We start from the raw sequence: 20,624 nt of genomic DNA, 5'->3' as shown, positions 1-20,624 counted from the left end.
ATCACCGTCATCACCACCACCATCACTGTCATCACCATCTCTACCACCACCACCAGCACCACCATCACCACCACCATCACTGTCATCACCATCTCTACCACCACCACCACCACCACCACCATCACCACCATCACTGTCATCACCATCTCTACCACCACCACCAGCACCACCACCACCACCATCACTGTCATCACCATCTCTACCACCACCACCAGCACCACCACCACCACCATCACTGTCATCACCATCTCTACCACCACCACCAGCACCACCATCACCACCACCATCACTGTCATCACCATCTCTACCACCACCACCACCACCACCACCACCATCACTGTCATCACCATCTCTACCACCACCACCAGCACCACCATCACCACCACCATCACTGTCATCACCATCTCTACCACCACCACCAGCACCACCACCACCACCACCATCACCACCATCACTGTCATCACCATCTCTACCACCACCACCACCATCACTGTCATCACCATCTCTACCACCACCACCACCACCACCATCACTGTCATCACCATCTCTACCACCACCACCAGCACCACCATCACCACCACCATCACTGTCATCACCATCTCTACCACTACCATCACCACCACCACGATCATCACCACCACTATCATCACCGTCATTACCACCACCACCATCACCACCACCATCACTGTCATCACCATCTCTACCACCACCACCACCACCACCACCATCATCACCACCATCACTGTCATCACCATCTCTACCACTACCATCACCACCACCACGATCATCACCACCACTATCATCACCGTCATTACCACTATCACCATCACCACCACCACCACTATCATGACCGTCATCACCACTACTATCATCACCACCATCACTGTCATCACCATCACCACCACCACCATCACCGTCATCACCATCTCTACCACCACCACCATCACCACCATCACCACCACTATCATCACTGTCATCACCACTACCATCACCATCATCACCATCTCTACCACCACCACCACCACCACCACCACTATCATCACCACTACCATCACCATCACACTACCATCACCACCACCATCACCATCACCACCATCTCTGCCACCACCACCATCATCACCATCACCAGTACTATCACCATCACCACCACCATCATCACCACCATCACCCTCACCATTCCCAGTGGGAGTCAGTTCAGGTCTCTGTAACAAAACACCACTGACTGGGCAGCTTAAACAACATTTATTTCTTTCTTGCAGCTCTGGAGGCTGGCAAGTCCAAGATCAGGGTGTCAGTCCATCAGGTTTCTAGTGAGAGTTCTCTTGGCTGGTAGATGGCTATCTTCTTGAAGTGTTCTCACAAGGCCCTTTCTTGGTTTGTGAGAAAGGGGAATTGAGAGCCATCATCCTCTTCTGATATAGGCATTAGTCCTATTGGAAAAGGGCCCCACTCTTATAACATCATCTAACTTCAATTACCTCCTGAAAGCCCTATCTCTGAACACTGTCATGCTGGGGCTTCATCATATGAATGGGGGAGGGACACAGATCAGTTCACATCACCTGCCATCCTCAACATCGCCACCACCGATACAACCACCATCTCGCCAACCACCACACCATTGACACCATGCATTCCTCATTGCCCCACGCGCCACCACCAGTGCCCTGGCCACCATGCCACCTTCATCCCCGCCTTCTTCCATCCGGGTGCTCTAACTGCACCACAGACAGGGTGGCTTGCAAGCTACAGAAATTAATTCCTCACCATTGTGGAGGCTGGAAATCCCAGGTCAGGGTGCTGGAGTGGCTGGGTTCTGGTGAAAGCCCTCCTGGCTGAGGACGGCAGACCTTGCTACATCCTCACATGACCCAAGAGGCGAGAAGCCCTCTGGGGTCTCTCTTTTAAGGGCATTAATCCAATTCAAGGCTCCACCTGATCACCTCTCAAAGCCCCCGCCTCCCAACACCATCAGCTTGGGGGTTAGGATTTCAGTTAAATCGGGGCGGCGTATGCAAACATCCAGACCACAGCAACCCCATCACCAGCGTCTTCATCCAGCACCACAATTGGTCATCTCTGCCACAACCACCACTATAACCACCATCCTCACCAGCATCACCGTCTCCGGAGCCTCACTGCCAAGTGGCACCACACCTCCTGGCCAGGCCCCCTTCCTGGATGGTGGGGCAGGTCAGACACCTGAGGCCAGTGGACGGCAGCCACCCAAGGCCTCATGCCGTCCACTGAGGAGCCTCCCAAAGACAGCTGGACTCCATTTTCCTAATTAGGGAATGTCGGCCAGTGGAGCGGCAGGCTCACTGAGCACGCCAGTGACATCACTACTCTGCTTTATTAATAAAAGGGGGGGACGGACGCCCACTCACTGGAGACTGCAGCTGAGCCTCCTCTGAGGAGAACCCTCGGGCCCACGCTGCTTCCTGAGCTAACAGAGGCCTCCTTAGACCCTCTGGCTGCCCCTGGCCCTTTCGCTGCAGGGGGGCCTCAGCTCTTGCCGAGCTGCTGGCCCGGCTGCAGGGCTGCTGCTCGGAATGGGGGGAGGTGGAGAGTGAGCCTGGGGGCCCGGGGCCAGAACCTGCACCCAGACTACCTTGCATGTGCTCCAGGGGTCCTGATCTGGAGATGGGGAGCAGGCCTCCTCCAAGGCTTACTGGGAAGCCGCAGAGATGTGGGCAAGTTGACACAGGCTTCCACCCTGCCAGGTTCAGACATAGAACACAGCGTCTCCAACACAGGGAGCCCTGCCTGCCCTCAGTGGTGGCCAGTGTCTCGGCACCTGGAGGCCTGAGCTCATGCTGCAGCCTTGAGGGACAAGGGCACAAAGTCTGCCCTTCGCCTGCTCCCCAGCCCCTTGTTCCTCACACCTGTCCTCTGGGCCCCACCCTCAAAGTCAGGGTACCAGAGCCTGCAGAGGGACCCCCACAGGTGAGTCCCATGCTGCCCTGGGCACCATGGTCCCCCTCCTCCAGGACGCCAGCCTTTTGCTCTCCAGGTCCCTTCTGTCCTCCCAGCACCCAACTCTGGGAAGCTCCCCCAGGCCCTGGGCTGCAGGCTGTCTGGACAGGGCTGGCTGGCTGCAGGCCCCAGAGCGAGCACAGAGTCAGGTTGGACAGGGAAGTCTCCGGCCTTGAAGGATGCCTCCAGCAGGCTCTTTGGGCTCCTCCCACTCCAGGACCTACAGCCTCCTGACTCCTGCAGCCAGAGATGACTGGCCTCAGCTGGACTGGGAAGAGCCCAGGACCCCAGCAAGGGATGGGCAGAGGCAGGACAGGCAGCTGCCGGAGGACGGGGCTGCTCTGGAGGGGCCCTGACCCTGGCTCGGGTGTGTGCCTGCCAATGGGGGACACAGAGGGGCCTGGCATAGCCCTGAGGCACCCCCAGGAGCTGCCCGAATGCGCGGGGGTCTGCCCTGGGGGAAGCCCAGCTCTGACATTCACACCTCTCCCACCTGCCGTGAGTCAGCCACACAGTCACTCTCCGCCCCGGGACCACTGTCAGCAGGGCCTGGAGCCAGGGCAGAGGCGGGGGTGGGGGTGGGGGGTGTGGTCACAGAGCGCGCCACGTCACACGTTGGGGAGGAGGGGCGAGGTCACAAAGCTCTCACCTTCCCCCAGGGCACAAGTGAGTCCCACACATGGTTCCAGGCTCCCTGGTCTTGCCCTCCTTGGGAGCTGAGAGAGCACACGAGCCAGAGTGGGGGCTCAGCCCACAACCAGGGTCAGGACGCAGGAGTGGGGCCAAGGACTGGGGCTCAGTGAGGGACCAGCGTCAGGGTTCACCCAGGCCATGCACGGCAGACCCCTGGCTGCTCAGGAACCCTCCAGCTCCTTCAAGGTTCTAGGTTGGGGCTGCCTGCACTCCCTAGAGTTTCCCAGAAGGTGCTACACAGCCCCCAGAGACAGACAAAGCAAGCTCCTTGTCTGAAAGGGTCTGTGGGGCTGTTACAACTCCTGGCAGCTTCCACATCCACACACGCCCTGTCCCCAGGCCGGGAGACCATCCCTCAAGAGGGTGTGGCAGAGGGGTGACCACACATCACAGCCTGGCCTGTGGGAGGGGAGGGGCAGCCAGTGATGCCCAGACTCCAGCCACCACCCGGAGCCCTCTGCTGGGCCTCTGGCCTCTCCTCACTCCTCACTGCAGGCCAGTTCCAGGCCCAGGCCCTATTGCTGGGCTTGTGCGCCTGCTAACACTGCTAGAACGATGCGGCCATCCTCCACCGAGCCTGGCATCTCCAGCCCTCCCTCCTGGCACTGCCCAAGGAGGCCCTCCTGCCCCAGGCCCACAGAGGTGGGCACACTGACTGGGAAGCCTGTGGCCGGCAGCGGGCCTCTGGACACCTCCGTGAAATGGGGCCGTCATGAGGACCGTCCACCCACCTGGACTGGCCTTCTCCACCTTCAAGGGCTGTGCGCCCAGCAAGCCCGGGTGGGTGGGTGGGAGGCGGCAGGTGCTCCAGCCGAGATGGAGGCCCAGGCTGCTGCCCCAGCCAGTCTCCAGTTCCGGGTGGGGAGACCACACCGCTCTGAGACCACCCGGGCCTCAGAGCATCTCCCCCCATCCCGAGCAGCAGGCCTGCAGCTGGGCCAGCAGCTCATCAAGAGCCGAGGCCCCTCCTGCAGCAAAAGGGCCTGTTCTTTGGATGGCATCATCTCTCAAGCGCTATCAAGATCACGCTCTTTCTCCCACGAGTTCACATCTACTGCTGGGCCCTCTGGCCAATCTGTCATGTTACAGTACCTTTCAATGCCAGGATTTCCATGTTTTTAAAAACAGCTTTTTATTTATCATCTTTTTACTGATTTCTCTACTTACTATCTTCCTTTCCCCCGTTTCCTTCTTCAATCTTAGTTTCCTCTAGTTCTCTGACTGCATCTGTAATGATCAATTTGAAGTCTTTCACTGTTAAAGCCCCCTTCTCACTCCACCACCTGCATTTCAGGAGCATGGTATGTGGTCGTGTTTCCCTGTTTCTTTGTATGTTCGTAATGTTGGATTGGAAACTGGTCCTTTTAGGTAATGTGTCATACCAGCTCTGGGTACTGGTCACCCCAGACTGGGACTTGCCTTCTCTACTTTGTGTCTTGCTGGCTGGCTCTTCTTAGGGGCTCCCCGTCCCTGACAGAGGCTCTGACGCTCCTTCCCAGGGGCACGGCCTCAGGAAGGCCCACGGCCCCCCCCACCCCTCCCACCCCACTCCATGGCGGTGCTTTTGGCAAAGCTCTGACTGTGTGGTCCCTGCCTGCACCCAGCGGTTAAACTCCACTCACAGCTGGCCAACTGCTGTTTTCAACGATGCCCTGGGCAGAAGCTGCTTCTCAGACCAATCCCATTGCACCTGGCTCCTCTGAAGCAGATACTGAGGTCAGTGCTGGGGATTCCCCTGACCCCAGGGGGCCTGCAGTCCAGACTCTCTCCATGACATCCGTCTCTTGAGAGCACCCTGGGGTGGGCCCCGCCACGCTCTGCAGGAGACACAGTCAGCTCCAGCAGCAGCACTAGCGGCGCTCCTGCAGGCCCAGCCCGCTTCTCCCCTGGCGAAGACCTCTGAGCACGCTCGCTGCTGGAGGTGAGTGACGGCTGAGTGCTGCGAGGAGGGGGCAGCGGTCCAGGCCTCCGGGGCCAGCCCCTCAGCGTGGAACCGCCACACGGCTCACCCCGGGCACCTCAGCAGTCTGCCTGCGTCTTTGTGGAGACAGCCGTGGAGAATGTGACTCATGGACAGCGCGGCCCCCCAGAAGCCCTTCTTGGGAGACCTGTGCTCCATGGAAGCAGGTCAGGGTCTGTCTGACCACCCTTGGGCCTCCAGATGAGCTCGATGCCCAGCACACAGCAGGTACTCAGGAACGCTATGCCCTGTGCTGGAAGCACACTTATGCACCAAGGAAACCCACTGCAGCTGGTGTCTGTGCAGCTGCCGGGCAGGCCCTCGGGGGTGAGTCCTGCTTGCCCTGTGCCATGGCCTCCCAGGAACAGAAGCAGCGCAAGTCCCTTCCTCCAACCCCCCTCCCTCCAGAAATATCTGGCTACTATGGCCTCGAGCTGCCTCCAAGGGGCTCTGGCTCCACCCCAGGGAAGCCTGGCTGACAGGTCCAAGCAGGAGCTGCAACCAGCTGCCTTTCTGTCCTGCACCCACCCACCCATCAACCCCCCTGCCCCCACCACCCCGGCCATCAGAGCTGTGGGTGCGCAGGGCAGGGCCTCCTGCTTCCCACCCCCAACAGGAAATGCAGGTGAGGTGGGCGGTTCACCTCGACCCTGCAGGCCAGATCAGCCTTCTCCATCTGCACAGCCTCCAGGGCCTCCCACACTGAAGGTCTAACCAGACCCCCGAGGCCCAGTGCAATAGGGGAGCAGTGGTTCGAGAAGGAGCGCCAAGGACAAGCTCCCTCGGCCAGTGGTGATGGCTGCTTACTGACCGGCCATGACACAGTGGGGACGGGAGCAGGCTGTGTGGGCAGGACGAGAATCCAGCCCAGGGGCTACGTCTGGTGGGGACCGAGCACCCCCAGGGGCCTAGGAAGCTGGCCCACCCCCAGCACCGTCCTGAGGCTCCAGGCCACTGGACTGGGGCTGGCCGTGGGGAGGGTCTCCGTGTGTCCATCCCTCACGTCCAGGCTGCTGCCCCGACATCTGACCCTGCTACATGCCCACAGCACAGGGGACACACGAGTGCAGAAGGGGTGCGAGTGCACGCTGCACAGCTGTCGCCCCCACACGTGCGGGAGACCGACGTGACGGCTCAGCAGGAGGCGGTCTGGCCCAAAGAATCGGCAACGCCACTTTGAAAATGACCTGTGCTTGTTTCACAATCTTCACACACGCGTTTTCAGCAGGAAACACGGCTCACAGAGCAGTGGCAGGCCAGCCATGACTGTCACCTCAGTGTTTGGAAGGACACAAAGACCAGAGAAACGACCACAAACCAAACCCTCGCCTCCCCTCGGCTCTTGCGGGAACAAGGGTGTCTCAGTGCGATAAATAACAGGAATGAAAACTGTGTGTTCAATCAGCTGCCCAAACAGAAGGCAAATGCTGAAGAGCCCAGAAAAGGATGCCCACTTCCGGTTCATTCAAAGAGGGCGGCCAGGCTGCCCAGGGTGCTCCGTCTGCTGACAAGCGACCAGGCTGGCCAGGGGCGCTCCGTCCGGTCATGAGTGACCAGGGGCTCTCTGTCTGGTGATAAGGGACCAGGCTGGCCAGGGGCACTCCGTCTGGTGACGAGCGATACAGAACAGAGGCATCAGAAGCGTAGGGAGCACAGTGAGTCTCCTGGTACGGGTCTTTACAAGAGCGGCCCCCACAGTCAGCTTTCCCCACGTGAATCACTATGGGGCCAACAGCTCAAAATGAGAGTTCCGACGCTGCTAGGCATCTGAGCAGCTCCTTTTACTGTTCTTGTCACATCACCTAAGACGAACTTCTGAACGTCTGGTCCAGTTTTACTAATGCAGAGGCTGTAAATGCAAGTTCTAGGGACTGAGGGACTATGGACCACGTACAGGACTTGGAGCCAAGATGCTCAAACACTGGCAGCGATCTGGGGCCCCACACTGCGGCAATGGGCTCCCCAGTGGCCCGCTCCTGCTGGCTCTAACAACTCTACCACTGCATCCTGGGGCCCGAGGCCCAGGGCAACTTGGAAGTGACGCTCACTCTGCCAGGAGAGCTGACGACTGACGTGGGGACAGGGCCTGCAACGCCACAGGCAGGGGCCACCCGGACTCTCATTCACAATCAAGTCCTACCCTCAGTGACCTGCCTGACCCAGGGCTGGCCCCCAGACCTGCATACAGCCCCAGGGCGCAAGCAGGGGGCCCTTGGGAAGTGTCAGCCCCATCAAGCAGCAGTGGGGACCGCAGTCAGTTGGCTGAAGGTGGCCCTTCCCCGCTTGGACAGACAGACATCCCTACCCTTGCACACTGCAAGGCTCAGGCAGCGAATACAAGCTGGGTGGTGGCCCCTGGAGGTTCTGGGACATTTTGGGTCTGGGTGGGCCCTTCAGGAAGACCTCCTCGCACTCAGGTGGCAGGACAGAGCACACGGCAAAACCTCGACGGGGCAGGCTGTTCCAAGAAACGTGACCCCGAGATCGCAGGTCAAACCTCACTGCCTCACGCCTCGCCGGCCGTGGACGAGCCGGGCAGTGGGGAGCAAGGCTGGGTGCCGCAAGGCCCAGGGCGCTCCCAGGGCGCCTCGAGCTTGACCGCGGCTGCGGGGGCCCCGCCCCGCTGCGCCTGCCACCGCCTGCTGAACACGGAGCGCAGCGCGCGCAGCTGGCCCAGCTCCTGCACCGAGAAGCAGGGCTGTGCCTCTGCGAAGCGCACCAGGGCATCGAAGGACACCGCCGCCTGCTCCCAGGCCGCCCTGTCCACCCCTCCAGCCTCTGCTGGCTCCAGGCTCCCCGAGGCTGCGCTCCCGAGGTGGGCCGGGGCGCCTGCTGTGAGCCCGGGGGTGTGTGTGAAGGCCTGGTCAGGGGGCTTAGTCCTGAGCCGCTCGGGCTCCTCCTCAGAGGATGAGCCCTCCGTGAGTGCAGCCTCAGGCCACAGCTTCCTCCAGGCCCGGCTGAGGACGGCGCCCGGCACCGCGTCCCAGGCGCAGGCCACGTCGAGCACGGCGTCTTGCACGCTGCAGCGTGGGGCCAAGGCCTGCAGCCTGCCGCGGGGCGTGACGAAGTTCCTCATGAAGTCCCTCCGAATGCCCTGGTCCATGGGCTGGAGCAGGGCGGTGACGCTGGCGGGCAGGAAGATGGTGAACACGTTCTCCGAGGCCAGCTCAGCCTCGCGAGGGTGGGCCCGGGACCCGTCCAGGAGGAGGATGGCCTTGCTGTCCTCTGGCAGGGCCATGGCTCGGAAGTGCTCCTTCACTGCGGGCACGAAGATGTGATGGAACCAGTCAGCAAAAATCTCCTTGTCCACCCAGGCGCTGCCTTGGGCCTTGTACACAACGGGCAGGTGCTGGAGGCCCTGCACCGCCTTGGGGCTGCCCCATTTCCCGACCACCAAGGGTTTGATCCTGTGGGAGCCCGTGGCATTGGCGCACATGAGGACGGTCAGCCGGTCCTTGCTCTGTGTGGGCCCAGGCGCCGACCCGCCCTCTGGGCTGGGGCTGGGGGAGCAGCGCCAGAAGAGGCCAGTCTCGTCAGCGTTGTAGACCTGCTCCGGGGACAGGCCATGCTCGGCGGTTAAGCTCCGGAAGAACCCGCAGAACTGCTCGGCTGCCTGCTGGTCGGCCGCCTGCTTCTCGCTGGACGCATCCAGCTTCTTGATGCCGTGTCTGGCCTTAAAGCGCCAGAGCCAGCCGCCAGAAAACACGCAGGGCTCGGTCAGCTGCATCTGCTCGTAGAAGTCCTTGGCTTTTTCGATGAGCATGGGGCCCGAGACGGGCACGCCCTCAGACCGCTTCACCAGGAACCACTCGTACAGCACGCGGTCCAGGTGCTCGAGCTTGGGCGTGTGCAGGGTGCGGCGCTGCGCCAGCGCCTTGTCCGAGTCGGAGCTGGCGAAGAAGCGGAGCAGCTGGGCCTTGTGGGCCCTGATGTCGTACAGGGTGGACATGCCCACGTTGTACTCCTGCATCAGCGCCCGCCTGCTCTCACCCTTCTCCAGGCGCCGGCAGATGTCCATCTTCTCCTTCAGGGTCAGCACCACCCTCTTGCGCTTCTCCCCAGGGCTCCGCCCGGCAGCCGGCTTGGAGGCCATGAGGAGGGGGCTCGTCCCAGCCAAGGGGTCGCGCCTGGGCAGGGGCTGGCGGCCTTCCTGCCGCTTCCTCCCCCACCCTCGCCTGCCGGTGCTGACGAGGGCCAGCACAAGTCAGGGCCCCTTCTTGGCTCCTCTCTCAAGCTCCAGCAGCTTCCCAACCCTCTCTGAAGGGGGACCAGCGTCAGCCACCCTGGGCGTTCCCACGGCTGGACCTCTGGCCTTCTCTGCAGGGATGGTGGCAGCGACTCCCCTCAAACATGGACCGGAGAGTAGAGGGCCCCTGGGAGCTGGTTTCCAGCTAATCGAGGTCTCGCCGCCTGAGCCATGGGGGTCTCTCTCTCGCACATGGTGCTTTATCAGCTGGAAAGCAAAAGGGGGAAGAAAGAGAAACATCACAGGGCACGTGCCTCGGCCTCGCAAGCACGGCCTCGGCACTTTACCTGCGCTGAAGCAGCCACTGGCGGGGTCTGGGGGACAATGAAGAGAGCTGCCGGCGGTGACGCAAGAGGCCAGCTCGGGGGCTACTGGGCTCACTGGCTCTTCTCAGCTTCCACGGTGACCTTGGAGTCGCTCGCTACAGCTCCAAACTAAAAGTGGCTCTCGGGTGCAATCTGACCTCCCAGGAAAACGTGACGGGTGAGGCTACTGAACAAAGCTGGGGTGTCACCAAGCGCTGGGAGGTCCCACATCCAGACTCAACTTTCCCTCCACAGTTGCTCACTGGGCCACCCGACATGAGCGCCTTCATAAAACCCTCGTTCCTTAGAGAGCGGCTGAGGCAGGGGCAAAGGAGCTGCAGTGGGCAGGGATTCCTCTAGGAGTCTGGGGCTGCGGAGCCTGCAAGCCTCTACAGAAACAAGTCCCTCAAGCCCTCTCTTCAAGAGTAGGCTACAAACTCCTTCTAGAAAGATAAGCTCAGTGGGCCTCAGGCTCCTCCCAGAGCCAGGAGGGGCTGCCAGTCTCTCAACTACTGGTCCCCACAGCCTCGGACACCTCTGGTCACACAGTCACATATGAGCGTGCAAACAGCACTCACACCCACTCTGACCTGGGAGTGACTGCCAGCACGTCCCACCGCAGAGAGGCAGGCAGCGCTCACAGCCACTCTTCCAGGCGGGACCCCCACCTCACCTCCCTCCCAAACCCTCACGTGTGGCCCCACCCAACTTCATGCTGTGGGTGAAGCCACAGGACTACTCACATGTGGAATGTACAAAAGCAGCCCTTTGAGACCACAGCTCAACACAAGTGAAGTGTTTTCAGATGTAGCAAGACTCCCAAAAACAAACACTAGGCCTGTCAGCAGCCAGCCCCAGATTCATCCTTTGAGCCCTCTGAGTCAGTCTCCTGGGCTGCAAAGTGGGGGTGCTGGTCCTTCTGGGACCTGTTTTCATCCTAATGGCTGTGTGACAGTGTGACTGTGCACTGCCTGGCCCCATGAGGAGCAGAGGGGATGAAAGGCCAAAATCCATCCTCAAGAAGACGTGTAGTGCAAAACCACTGTAAAAACCAGGAGGAAACAGGGGGCCCCAGTCACGTCGGAGGGACTGACACTAAGCACAACAGGAAGGAGGAGGAAGGACCAGAGAAGGGGACTCAGTGCCAGAAACTGCTCACTGGGTGCCTGACACGAGGCGTGTGCAGCAGGAGCTAGAACACACCGGTCCTGCTGGCGAGGCAGAAACTTCCTTTAAAAGTGACATGCAGGTATATTACTTCTGAAGCAACTTACGCTAAAAGGTACCATAACACGGCAAGAACAATGAAGACCGTTTGCGGCCTCGCTGTGGACATCCTCCTGTGCCATAGGGGAGGGTAGGAGGGGGCAGGGGGCAGACTGTGGGCAAGAGAGAGAGCAGCGAGGCACCACCTGCATGCGGCCCCTTCCTGCGAGCAGGGAGTGGCTCGTCCTCAGAGAAGGCCTGCGGAATTCAGGGGGAGCAAGTGAGAAAGCACCTTTCTTTGGGAGCAGCCAACAGCGTGAGGTCGGGGCAGGGGTCGGGGGTTGACTATCGGGAGAAGTGCTCAAGACACACGTTCTGGCCCGAGGAAGGGCTGGAATCCTGGGAGGGAAGAGGGGCTGAGCAGGGGTCCGCGCTCAGGCGAGGACGTCGGCACACCCTGCAGGGAAGCGAGGCCGTCGTGGGCGCAGTTGTGGGACCCAAGCCTGGGGCAGCCTAGGGCAAGGGACCGGCTCGGTTAAGAGACGAGGCCTGTTCTGAGAACGCTCCTATTCCGGGGACCACGTCTGGGGCAGAAGGGCAAAAGCTAAAAAGAGAAGAAAGAGGCCAGGGCTCAGGCCGGCTCCTTCCGGGGGAAAGGAACTCGGACGCCGGTCCCGCCTCGGGCCGGAATGCCGGCCCGGCTCGGAGGGAGGCTGCGGAGGGACCAAATCAGTTCCGGGGGACCCAGGAGCGCTCCGCACCAGCAGCCAGGCCCCGAGTTCCGGCGCCCGCCTCACCCGCCACACCGGCCCAGAGCTCGCTCACCTGCGGACGCCTGGCCGCCGCCGCCGGCCGGAAGCGCCCCGCCCCGCCCCCCGCCGGCCCGCGGCCCCCCCAGCCACTTCCGGGGCGCTCTAGGCGTCTCGGAGGACTCGGCATCTCTGTGGTCTCGCGGGCGGCCGGAGCCTGCGGCTGGCTGCCCGGGCCGGGTGGTGACCGTACCTGTGTGTTCGGTGATGGGTGCATCGCTGGGCGAGGGTGGCAGGAGGCTGCGGATGGGGGAAAGCAGTGCTTGAGCCCCTCCCTTTGCGAAGCCCAAAGGCCAAGGCTGTTTTTCTCCTCCCCAGCCTCCACTAGAGCCTCCCGTGTGTTAGTCGCTCAGTTGTGTCCGACTCTTTGCGACCCCATGGACTGTAGCCCACCAGGTTCCTCTGTCCGTGGGGTTCTCCAGGCAAGGGTACTGGAGTGGGTTGCCATGTCCTTCTCCAGGGGATCTTCCCGACCCAGGGGTCAAACCCGCGTCTCCTAGCTAGAGCCTCATCCTCCCCTAATTGAGACGATTTGGATGAAAAGACTTGAAGCCTTGACGCTGTAATGAGTTGAGATTTGGGGACCTTGGGATGGGGTGAATGTATTTTGCATGAGGGGCAGAGGACGTCCGAGCCCGAATGCCCAGAGCCCTGTGTCACTGGGTCACCTCACTTGTTATCAGTGACTGTGGATGCTACTGAGTTACGATTCTTGAGGTGGGAGATTATTCCGGTTATCCCATGGGCCGGGTGTCATCCGTCACAGGCTCCTCATGAGGAGGAGGAAGGAGGCACAGGGCTGAAGAACCATGGGACCATGGGAGCTGAGCCAGAAAAGGAGATGTGAGGCCAGACACAGGAGGAAGGGGCCGCGAGTCAAGGAATGCAGAACTTCTAGGACTCGGAAAAGAAAAGGAGGCATTCTCACCGGAGCCTGCAGAAGAACCAGCTCTGTGGACACCTTGAGTTCAGCTCTAAGACTCATGTCAGACTTCTGACCTCCAGAACTGCAAGATGATAAATATGTGTTGTTTGAAGCCAAGTTTACAGTCACTTGTTATGGTGGCCGCGGGGAACTTAGATGGATTTTCATAGCTTCTTGCCTTGGCTCCCAGGATGCTCCCACCCCTGGTCCTCCTTCCTCACCCTCTCCTGCTGATTGCCACCTGGCCAACTTCATCTCTGGCTCTCTCCTCTCTGTCCACACCCACTCCCGGGGTATCTCCTCCAGCCTCACGCTGTGCCTATCAGCAAAGGCAGGCGGCGAAATGTACGCCTCCTGCCAGGACCCCGCCCACAAGCTCTAGCCGCGTGTGCCCTACCCAGCGCCCAGCGTCCCCTCATAGCCTTCTAACGCACTGTGAATCAGCCATCTCTAAACCTGGGTGCACACCCCTCCCGCCCCGCGAGCTTCAGCTTCACCTTCCCCACCGGAGTGAATAGCAGCTCCACGTCTCCATCGCTCCAGCCAAAAACCCAGCCATCCCCGCCCTCTGCCTCTCACCCCCTTCCCCCAACACGCGCACTCTGGCCTCCACATCCAGGCAGCATCTGGCCTCTGCCAGCCCCTCTCTCTGGTCCAGGCCACTCTGTCCTCGCGGGGCACTCTGCTGCCACCTTGTGGGCACAGGATCACTTGCGCCTCCGCGAACCTGCATAGAGCTCCCTTGGAAGCTCCCACCGGCTCACTGGGACCTCAGACCTTGTCTCCAGGACTGAGTCCACTCTGGTAGAGAGGAAGGGGTCTGGAAGAGACAGGAGGAGGAAGACCATCCCCTGGTGCCACATGAAGCCTGACGTGGAGGGCCCCCTCCCCTAAGTATCCCCCCAGTGGACAGTGTCTGGCCCCCAACCATGCCAGATGGTCCCCAGCCCGGAAGTCTTGGAAAGGATCTGGCTGAGTGGACGTCCCCGCATCCCGTGCGCCCCAGAAAGGTCCTCCTGGGCCACCAGGCCTGGCTGGGTCCAGCTGTCACTGAGAGAGTCAGTTCCTAGGCAGTTTGATAAGTCCAGCGTCCCCAGGGAGGAGATAGGGGTCTGAGGTTCTCGAAAAGGAAAGAACAAACTTTTTTTTTTTTTTCTTTAAGCCCAAAACTGATGATTACACAACAAACAACTCAGTTTGTACTATGGATTATATAACAACAATGTATTCTGCAGGAGGACAGTTTCTCCTTTCTGAAAACCTTCTGACTAATCCTGATATTTTAGAATGTATATTAGGGAATGGGTCTGGTAGGATCTTTCCATTGTTAAATTCTAATGCTGTCATCCTAAAATGTAAGTTGTGGGAGTGGGTCTGGTAAAATTTTTACAACCTTGAGACATTCTTTTGATCTATTGTAATAACTAAAAAGTATACAGCTCCACTCTCCGTCCCCCTTCTGATGTCTGTGTCAGAAGCTTTGTCTGTCCCTTTTTCACTTTAATAAAACTCTGCTACACAAAAGCTCTTGAGTGATCAAACCTGGTCCCTGGTCCCAAAGCTAAATCTTCTTCTTCGGAGATCACAAACCCAGCACCGTTCATCCTAAGTGTCAACTACAAATTGGCACTTACCAAGAGCATTGCCAACGACTGAACAACAAAGGCATTTGCCATCTGCCTCTACAGAGATTGAACCCATGCCCTATAGCTGCTGACCTTCAACACCCCCGAGGGGGTTCAGGGTGGAGGGAGACACTCTGTGCTCCAGGGAATCTGGTGGGATGGGTCTTTACCTAGTTGGATGTTTTTAGGAACAGATTTTGTGATCTCAATCCTTGTATCTCCTCTTATCTACAGAAGCACTAATCACTTCCTGGTGACATCAGATTCTCATGATTAACAAAAACCCTTTTGTAAAATGAGTGCTTCATGGTATTGAACTCCCCCTTCCCCAAAACCTTATATATTGACTTTCCCCCACTGCCGCTTTGGAGCAGTCTCTCAGAGCTGTCTGAGATGCTGCCTCCCGGGCTGCAGTCCTCATTTTGCCCCAAATAAAACTTACCTCACAGCTCTCAAGTTGTGCATCTGTTTTTAGTCGACAGTTATGGTGATCGATGAAACAACCCAGAGTGGACTTCCTTCCTGCAACTGGACTCCACAAGGAACCGGAGCTGTTGTACCAGCAGCGGCCCCTTGCACCCATCCGCTTCCTCGGGGAGTGCAGACGGATTTGGGTAAAGTCTCTCCTGGTTCTTGAATCTCCCATATTGGTTGAGATTCTGAGTTTTATTTGGCGGTGGAGGCAGTTACCTGCCCCCTCCCACCAGGAAAGACTCTGGGGTGGGGGGGCCTGGGTGAAATATCCGGGGCATACCCACTCATGGTCTACACACTGAGAGGGGCTCAGTTGAAAGATACAGAGGAATTCCCACCCAGTCAAAAGCTCCTGGGTGGGGGGCTGGCTGAAACACGCCAGGAGAATTGCCCACCCAGTGGAAAGGTACTGGGGAGGGGGGTTCGATTGGGAAAAAAATCAAGGAATACCCAGGGCTCGGCTGAAAGATGCTGAAGTCGCTCCGTTGTAGGGGACTGAACGGTGTTGGCTGAGTGGTTAAGTAAGAGGCTGATATGACACTAAATTTGACTGCCATTATAGAATTTGTCAGGGTAAAAGTGAGGAAAATACATGAGAGCTGTGCTCTGAAGAAAAGGGACAAGACTCCTCCCGGCTGGTTTTGGTTTTCTCAGATGACTGAGAAATGTACAGGAGTGGTGGAGGCCTAGTCCTCATATCATGCAGTAGTCCCATAGGGAAACCCACTCATTAACTAAAATACTTGTTCATCTGGGGGTCGCACATAAGAACTGCCATTCAGTGACCTGAGCAGCCACGGTGGTCTTAGATTGCTGGAGGCAGAATCCGAGACACGTAAGATGAGCTGAAGTGACTCTGGAGTGACTCCTGGAGGAGTTAAGCTCACAAGCGGCACGTGGGCCCACTACACAGGTTCACTAGTGACTTTTATCCCTGACAAATTCAGCTTAAAATGGGATACAGAAACTCTCAAAAATAGAAACAAAAGGATGTCAGAAAGCCAGCCTCTGACTAACACTCATGTACAATACACACAGAGCTCATACTCGCAAGTACCTAGTTAATTGGAGAAATTATACTGAAAGAAATCTTACCCTAAAATGGCCAAATTGGGGTTCTTTGATATTCTAAAAGTTTTTGCGTGTACAATTAGAAGAGGCCGGCTGTGCTTTGACTGGTATCTAAAAGCTTCTAAAGCAGGAAATGATAGAGTAACTTCTTTGCAGCAAATCAACAAGAAATTGCTTGAAACTGTCGGAACTAAAAAGGCTGCTGGCACTCACTTTGCAGGTCGCAGGTCTAGGGGAACTGGGAGGTCACGTTTGGCATTTATGCCATTTGGCTTTTGATTTGGGGGCATCGCTTTACCATCTTTTTGGGGCACTCTTGCCACTTGGCTTTTGATTTCTGGGCATCTCTTTGCCTTTTGTTTCATTTGGAGTGTGACTCCTGGATGGTGAAGTTCTGGTTTGGTTTGTTGGTTTGGTTTAAGTGCACAGACATCTGGTACAAACTGTTCGAGCTAATACGTGAATTTCTCACTCTAAGGTTCCACACCCCACCTGGGAACCCCTTGGGAAAATTTTTTAAATGACTGGCTAATCTATAGTTATGATCCAATGACAAGAAAAGTGGCCTAAAGATATTAGATCTTTATTGACATAGGATAGGAAAATGAACTGAAGTTCCCTTATGTCCAGGACTTCCTCCTGTAATCAACAGCTTGGGGCTGATCAAACTAAGACACCTACTTCCCCAGAGGGACAATCCCTGCTGAGGCCAATCTGCCCTTGTTATCAGGGCCAAGTTGAGTACTAAATTTTGGTCTCAGATCAGATCAGTCGCTCAGGTGTGTCCGACTCTTTGTGACCCCATGAATCGCAGCACGCCAGGCCTCCCTGTCCATCACCAACTCCTGGAGTTCACTCAGACTCATGTCCATCGAGTCAGTGATGCCATCCAGCCATCTCATCCTCTGTCGTCCCCTTCTCCTCTTGCCCCCAATCCCTCCCAGCATCAGAGTCTTTTCCAATGAGTCAACTCTTCGCATGAGGTGGCCAAAGTACTGGAGTTTCAGCTTTAGCATCATTCCTGCCAAAGAAATCCCAGGGCTGATCTCCTTCAGAATGGACTGGTTGGATCTCCTTGCACTCCAAGGTACTCTCAAGAGTCTTCTCCAACACCACAGTTCAAAAGCATCAATTCTTCAGTGCTCAGCCTTCTTCACAGTCCAACTCTCACATCCATACATGACCACAGGAAAAACCATAGCCTTGACTAGACGAACCTTTGTTGGCAAAGTAATGTCTCTGCTTTTGAATATGCTATCTAGGTTGGACACAACTTTCCTTCCAAGGAGTAAGCGTCTTTTAATTTCATGGCTGAAGCATCTTTTAATTTCATGGCTGCAGTCACCATCTGTAGTGATTTTGGAGCCCAGAAAAATAAAGTCTGACACTGTTTCCACTGTTTCCCCATCTATTTCCCATGAAGTGATGGGACCGGATGCCATGATCTTCGTTTTCTGAATGTTGAGCTTTAAGCCAACTTTTTCACTCTCCACTTTCACCTTCATCCAGAGGCTTTTTAGTTCCTCTTCACTTTCTGCCATAAGGGTGGTGTCATCTGCATATCTGAGGTTATTGATATTTCTCCCGGCAATCTTAATTCCAGCTTGTGTTTCTTCCAGTCCAGCGTTTCTCATGATGTACTCTGCATATAAGTTAAATAAACAGGGTGACAATATACAGCCTTGATGAACAGTTTATTGATTATTGGCTAATTGTTTGACTGTTTGAGCACACGAACACATAGGACATGAATGAGGGGGTTATTGGGATTGTATTTTCCTCGGTTTATGTAAGTCTCAAGGAATTTGGAGTGGTGGGCTCAGACACATACACATGATTTTCACAAATGCTGGTTGGGTTTGTGAACCCAACCCAAGGGTTAGCTCCCTTGGCTAAGAGGAGACTCTGCCCTGGGCCCACCTGTGTAATAAACTGCACTCCACTATCCGCATTGTCCTTCTGAGTGAGTTTGTTTCCAGGAATGCGTGGCTACAACAATTTAGGTTACTTTCTCTTGTATTTAGAATTACTTGATTTGTAAGTGCTTACTTCTTTTTCTTTTAAGGCCAATTAGATTACAGCTCATTTACAAATTGATCTCAGCAATCAGCAATATTATTAAAAAAAAAAAAAAGACACACACTGAGATATACATTCATCCAAATAGACACAAGAGGTCTTATAGCTTTGCTTTCCAAACTTAGTTATGAATAAAAAAATGTTTGGAGTAAGATTTTAAAATCCCCTTTTTGTTCGTTTTGGTTTCAGGAATTAGATATGGTCTTGCCTGCTGAATCCAGGGATGGGGGAGCCTGGTGGGCTGCCGTCTATGGGGTCGCACAGAGTCGGACACGACTGAAGTGGCTTAGCAGCAGTAGCAGCAGCAGATAAGTGATCCAGAGAGCTCTGGTCTAAAGGTATAGGAGGAGTTATTTCCTCAGGGCAAGAATTCTTAAAGAGAGAAGTTTTTCTTCAAGTTTCCTCGGGAGTCTAAAAAACATTGTGACCACATTGTCAAAAATTGTAATTCTTATTTGGTGACCATAGTTTTATAGCCAAAATTTAGACTAACTAGACCGAAATTAAATAAACAAACAGGGTGACAATATACAGCCCTGACGTACTCCTTTTCCTATTTGGAACCAGTCTGTTGTTCCATGTCCTGTTCTAACTGTTGCTTCCTGACCTGCATACAGATTTCTCAAGAGGCAGATCAGGTGGTCTGGTATTCCCATCTCTTTCAGAATTTCCCACAGTTGATTGTGATCCACACAGTCAAAGGCTTTGGCATAGTCAATAAAGCAGAAATAGATGTTTTTCTGGAACTCTCTGGCTTTTTCCATGATCCAGCGGATGTTGGCAATTTGATTTCTGGTTCCTCTGCCTTTCCTAAAACCAGCTTGAACATCAGGAAGTTCATGGTTCACATATTACTGAAGCCTGGCTTGGAGAATTTTAAGCATCACTTTACTAGCGTGTGAGATGAGTGCAACTGTGAGAAACGCTGGACTGGAAGAAACACAAGCTGGAATTAAGATTGCCGGGAGAAATATCAATAACCTCAGATATGCAGATGACACCACCCTTATGGCAGAAAGTGAAGAGGAACTAAAAAGCCTCTGGATGAAGGTGAAAGTGGAGAGTGAAAAAGTTGGCTTAAAGCTCAACATTCAGAAAACGAAGATCATGGCATCCGGTCCCATCACTTCATGGGAAATAGATGGGGAAACAGTGGAAACAGTGTCAGACTTTATTTTTCTGGGCTCCAAAATCACTACAGATGGTGACTGCAGCCATGAAATTAAAAGATGCTTACTCCTTGGAAGGAAAGTTGTGTCCAACCTAGATAGCATATTCAAAAGCAGAGACATTACTTTGCCAACAAAGGTTCGTCTAGTCAAGGCTATGGTTTTTCCTGTGGTCATGTATGGATGTGAGAGTTGGACTGTGAAGAAGGCTGAGCGCCGAAGAATTGATGCTTTTGAACAGTGGTGTTAGAGAAGACTCTTGAGAGACCCTTGGACTGCAAGGAGATCCAACCAGTCCATTCTGAAGGAGATCAGCCCTGGGATTTCTTTGGCAGGAATGATGCTAAAGCTGAAACTCCAGTACTTTGGCCACCTCATGCGAAGAGTTGACTCATTGGAAAAGACTCTGATGCTGGGAGGGATTGGGGGCAAGAGGAGAAGGGGACGACAGAGGATGAGATGGCTGGATGGCATCACTGACTCGATGGACATGAGTCTGAGTGAACTCCAGGAGTTGGTGATGGACAGGGAGGCCTGGCGTGCTGCGATTCATGGGGTCGCAAAGAGTCAGACACGACTGAGCGACTGATCTGATCTGATCTGACACTCCGATAGATACAGAAAAATTTATGGCCTGTCTGGAGGAAGGGGTGATTAGTATATGTTTTCTCTTAGGCGATGAGTAACCTAGATACGATCTTCAAGGTTCCCCTGTCTGGAGGGGGTCTTATCCTTCTGTTGTTGTTTTCATAGGCACTAAACACAGAGTTTAGAGTCCACTGGAAAGGTGGCCGAGCATGATCAGCATGAACAGGCCTAAGATGGAGTCCAGGCCCTATGAATTCCTTCTTCAAAATGAATTTCAGGTTCACATGCATGAACTGGGAAATATTCAGTATTAAATGCCTGTAAGTTAAATATTAGTATATCTGTTACAAATTTGTCAGCAAAGAAATTACCTTGCATGAAGAAACTTCTTAAAAAATGTACGTGAAATAAGAACTCTATTAGGAATGTCTGTCTAAAATAGTCTATCCAGACTGGGGTAACTTGAACTTCTAAGGGTTGTGCTTAACCAAGTGTTGG

At 55.6% G+C, this 20,624-nt stretch overlaps 1 protein-coding gene across 3 annotated transcripts; it reads right to left on the bottom strand.

Moving 5' to 3' along the window:
* Window positions 1–1,223: 1,223 nt before the first annotated feature.
* Window positions 1,224–14,231, bottom strand: JRK (Jrk helix-turn-helix protein). Of its 3 annotated transcripts, XM_027560708.1 has the most exons (4): window positions 13,700–14,231; window positions 13,124–13,202; window positions 12,389–12,435; window positions 1,224–10,082 (listed from the first exon to the last, which is right to left on the bottom strand). In XM_027560708.1, the coding sequence occupies exon 4, from the start codon at window positions 9,720–9,722 to the stop codon at window positions 8,136–8,138; it is 1,587 nt and encodes a 528-aa protein (XP_027416509.1). In that variant the 5' UTR covers window positions 9,723–10,082; window positions 12,389–12,435; window positions 13,124–13,202; window positions 13,700–14,231; the 3' UTR covers window positions 1,224–8,135. The 3 variants fall into 3 exon arrangements, with proteins under 3 accessions (XP_027416509.1, XP_027416508.1, XP_027416511.1); XM_027560707.1 differs by lacking the exons at window positions 12,389–12,435; window positions 13,124–13,202; window positions 13,700–14,231 and adding an exon at window positions 12,212–12,263; XM_027560710.1 differs by lacking the exons at window positions 12,389–12,435; window positions 13,124–13,202; window positions 13,700–14,231 and adding an exon at window positions 10,924–12,205.
* Between the last annotated feature and the right edge of the window lie 6,393 nt (window positions 14,232–20,624).

Source organism: Bos indicus x Bos taurus, chromosome 14 (genome assembly GCF_003369695.1).
Source record: "Bos indicus x Bos taurus breed Angus x Brahman F1 hybrid chromosome 14, Bos_hybrid_MaternalHap_v2.0, whole genome shotgun sequence".
NCBI lineage: Eukaryota > Metazoa > Chordata > Mammalia > Artiodactyla > Bovidae > Bos > Bos indicus x Bos taurus.
The sequence above is the reverse complement of the archived record's forward strand: the minus strand, read 5'-3'. Positions and strand labels throughout refer to the sequence as shown.

Excerpts from the sequence above, each read along its gene's own strand:
- JRK (XM_027560708.1), bottom strand. The coding sequence starts at position 9,722 with ATGGCCTCCAAGCCGGCTGCCGGGCGGAGCCCTGGGGAGAAGCGCAAG.